Consider the following 2941-nt stretch of genomic DNA (forward strand, 5'->3'; position numbering starts at 1 on the left):
TCCTATCTGTATGAAAGTTAGTCCAACACAAGTTATTCTGTTATTACCCCAAAAGCTATTGATTTTTAAAATATTTACCTTATGGCTACCCTACCAAATTCTTACAATTTCTTTTTTCTTTTTTAAAAGACTTTATTTATTTATTTATTTATTTATTTATTTATTTATTTATTTATCAGAGAGAGAGAGAAAGCACAAGCAGGGGGAGCAGCAGCCAGAGGGAGAATCAGGCTCCCCACTGAGCAAGGAGCCCAATGCAGGACTCGATCCCAGGACCCTGGGATCATGACCTGAGCCAAAGGCAGACACTTAACCAACTGAGCCACCCAGAAGTCCCAATTCTTACAATTTCTAAAAGTTTTCAGGATGCCTGGTGGCTCATTCAGTTAAGAGTCTGCCTTTGGGTCAGGTCATGATTCCAGGGTCCTGGGATTGAGTCCCACATCCCGCTCAGCAGGGGAGCCTGCTTCTCCCTCTGCCTGCCATTCCTCCTGCTTGTGCACTCTTTCTCTCTCTGACAAATAAAGAAATAAAATCTTTTACAAAAAAGGTTTTCAAGTTCATAATTTTAAGCTTGTGTTTATGTGGTTATAATATCTGTACCTAATGACAATGTCTTTCCTTCTTAGGCTTCTTTTTGTCTAGAACCTCCAGAACAATATTAATAGTGGGAGTAGTGGGCAAACCAATCTTGTTCTTTAATAATGACTTTTGTTTTTCAGGCATGAATGTGATATATGTATCTTTTAGGTTAAGAAGGTATTCTTTTACTTCTATTTCATACAGTTTTGTCACAGATAAATAAATGTCATCAGATGAGGTTTTTGCCATTTATCAGCCTGCTTGTATAGGTCTCTTTTTTAAACTACTAAATAAATATATAATACATCAATTATATTCAAACATCTTTATATTCCCAGGATACACTTTATTTTATTATTTTAATGTACAGCTAAGTTTGACTTACTAATACTTTATTTAGGATTTTTGTATTTATATTAGCTTTAAACTGATTGCTTTTTATGCTCTTTTAGAACTGGGATTATGCTTGGGGCACCTGGGTGGCTCAGTCGGTTAAGCATCTGCCTTCGGCTCAGGTCACAATCCCAGGGTTCTGGGATCAAGCCCCACACTGGGCTCCCTGCTCAGCAGGGAGTCTGCTTCTCCCTCTGCCTCTCACCCTGCTCATGCTCCTTTTCTCTCTCACTCTCTCTCTCAAATAAATAAATAAAATCTTAAAAAAAAAAAAAGAAGAAACGGGGTTATGCTGGCTTATAGCAAATGACTAAAGAAGCATTCTCTTCTGTGCACTGGAATAGTTTATATAGAATGAGTGATTTATTACTTAGAAATTTTTTAAGACATCTGTACAACTATATAATCTGAAGTGTTTTGTTTTTTTTTAACAATTTCACAAACTTTTCTTCTTTTTCTCTGGTTATTAGCTTGTTCAGGACTCAGGTTTTTCCATTTTTCACTTTTAGAAATGATTTTTCTCAGAAATTGTTTCATGGCAGTTTTCAAATTTATTTTCAAGGCATTTTGTTTTGTTTACATAGGCCCTTATTTTTGAAAATAACCTTATTTTCGAAAATAAGGGGAAAAAATGATACCCAATATCGTAAAATTCAGATTACATAAAAGCACAGAGAAGAAAATTAAAATAACTTGAAATCTCACCAACTTTGTGAAATATTTCATTATCTTATTGAGATTCCTGTATTTGCTCTTGCTCCCTTTTATCCTCATTTCTGTATATTTGTGCTTTCTTTCTCTTTTCCTTGATTATATATGCTAATGCTTTATCAACTTATTGGATTTCCCCTCACCTTTGAAAATTCCCAGCTGTTAAACACTTACTTAGCAATCATACGTTTTTTTTTCACTGTTTTTAAGGTCAGTGGTTTTTAACCACTAAATTGTGCAATGGAACCCTTTTCAAAATTAAAGTCTCATGTGAGATCGCAGTGTATAAATAGATAAAAGCCAAGTGCTTGTGATTAAGGCACAGGGGAGGGAGGGAGTTTCTCAGAGTCCCTCTCACTTGACCTGCCCCTGCTCTTTCTCTTCCTTATCAGGGGTTGTGACTCCGGAGAGCACTGTTAGCCTCTGTTCTGATTTAGTAATTCTGCCTTTATCTTTATTGTTTCCTTCTTCCTATTTTCCATAGGCTTGTTTTATTGCTCTTTTCTGATTTCTTGAGTTTGGTGCTTTTTTCTCATTTAATACTGGAAACATTTAAGTCTATGAATTTGTCAGTATAATGTTGGTTATATCTTATAGTATTTTATTCAGGCTATTTTCTCAGTAAGTTGTAAGTGTAGTTTTGCATTTCCTCTCTGACCCATGACGTATGTAGGAGTGTGTTTTCAATGTCTGGGTGTGGAGGGGTTTGTTTACTCTTTTTAATATTAAGTTCTGGTTTTGTTTTATTCTTGGACACAGAAATTTTCCATTAAAACTCTGTAAAACTTTGATCTTCTGATGCTTATTTTGTGGAGAGGCCATTTTGACTCTGGTTTTTTGTAGGCAACTTATTTATTTATTTATTTATTTATTTATTTATTTATTTATTTATTTTTTCCTGAGTCCTTGAGGGATGTTTTCATTTTCCTTCAATTTTGAAAGTTCAGAAAGTTATGTACAGATGTTGTTCTTTCTTTCTTTCTTTCTTTTTCTTTCTTTCTTTCTTTCTTTCTTTCATTTTTTAACAACTTCATTGACATATAGTTCATATATCATGCAACCTACACTTTAAAATGTACAATTCAATGGCTTTTAGTATATTCACAGAGTCGTGCAATTATAACCACAATAAATTTTATTTATTTATTTTTTTAAAGATTTTATTTATTTATTTATTTGACAGAGATAGAGACAGCCAGTGAGAGAGGGAACACAAGCAGGGGGGAGTGGGAGAGGAAGAAGCAGGCTCACAGTG

The 2941-nt window shown here is 34.3% G+C and overlaps 1 protein-coding gene across 1 annotated transcript in view; it reads left to right on the forward strand.

The window, feature by feature from the left end:
* Positions 1 to 2346: 2346 nt before the first annotated feature.
* Positions 2347 to 2941, forward strand: part of SKAP1 (src kinase associated phosphoprotein 1) — a 245895-nt gene continuing 245300 nt past the window's right edge. Inside the window, exon 1 of the mRNA XM_034640668.1 lies at positions 2347 to 2351. Within this exon, the coding sequence (XP_034496559.1) occupies positions 2347 to 2351 (5 nt within the window). The remainder of the gene's footprint in view (positions 2352 to 2941) is intronic.

The sequence above is a fragment of the Ailuropoda melanoleuca genome, chromosome 13 (assembly GCF_002007445.2).
Source record: "Ailuropoda melanoleuca isolate Jingjing chromosome 13, ASM200744v2, whole genome shotgun sequence".
In the NCBI taxonomy this organism is placed as follows: domain Eukaryota; kingdom Metazoa; phylum Chordata; class Mammalia; order Carnivora; family Ursidae; genus Ailuropoda; species Ailuropoda melanoleuca.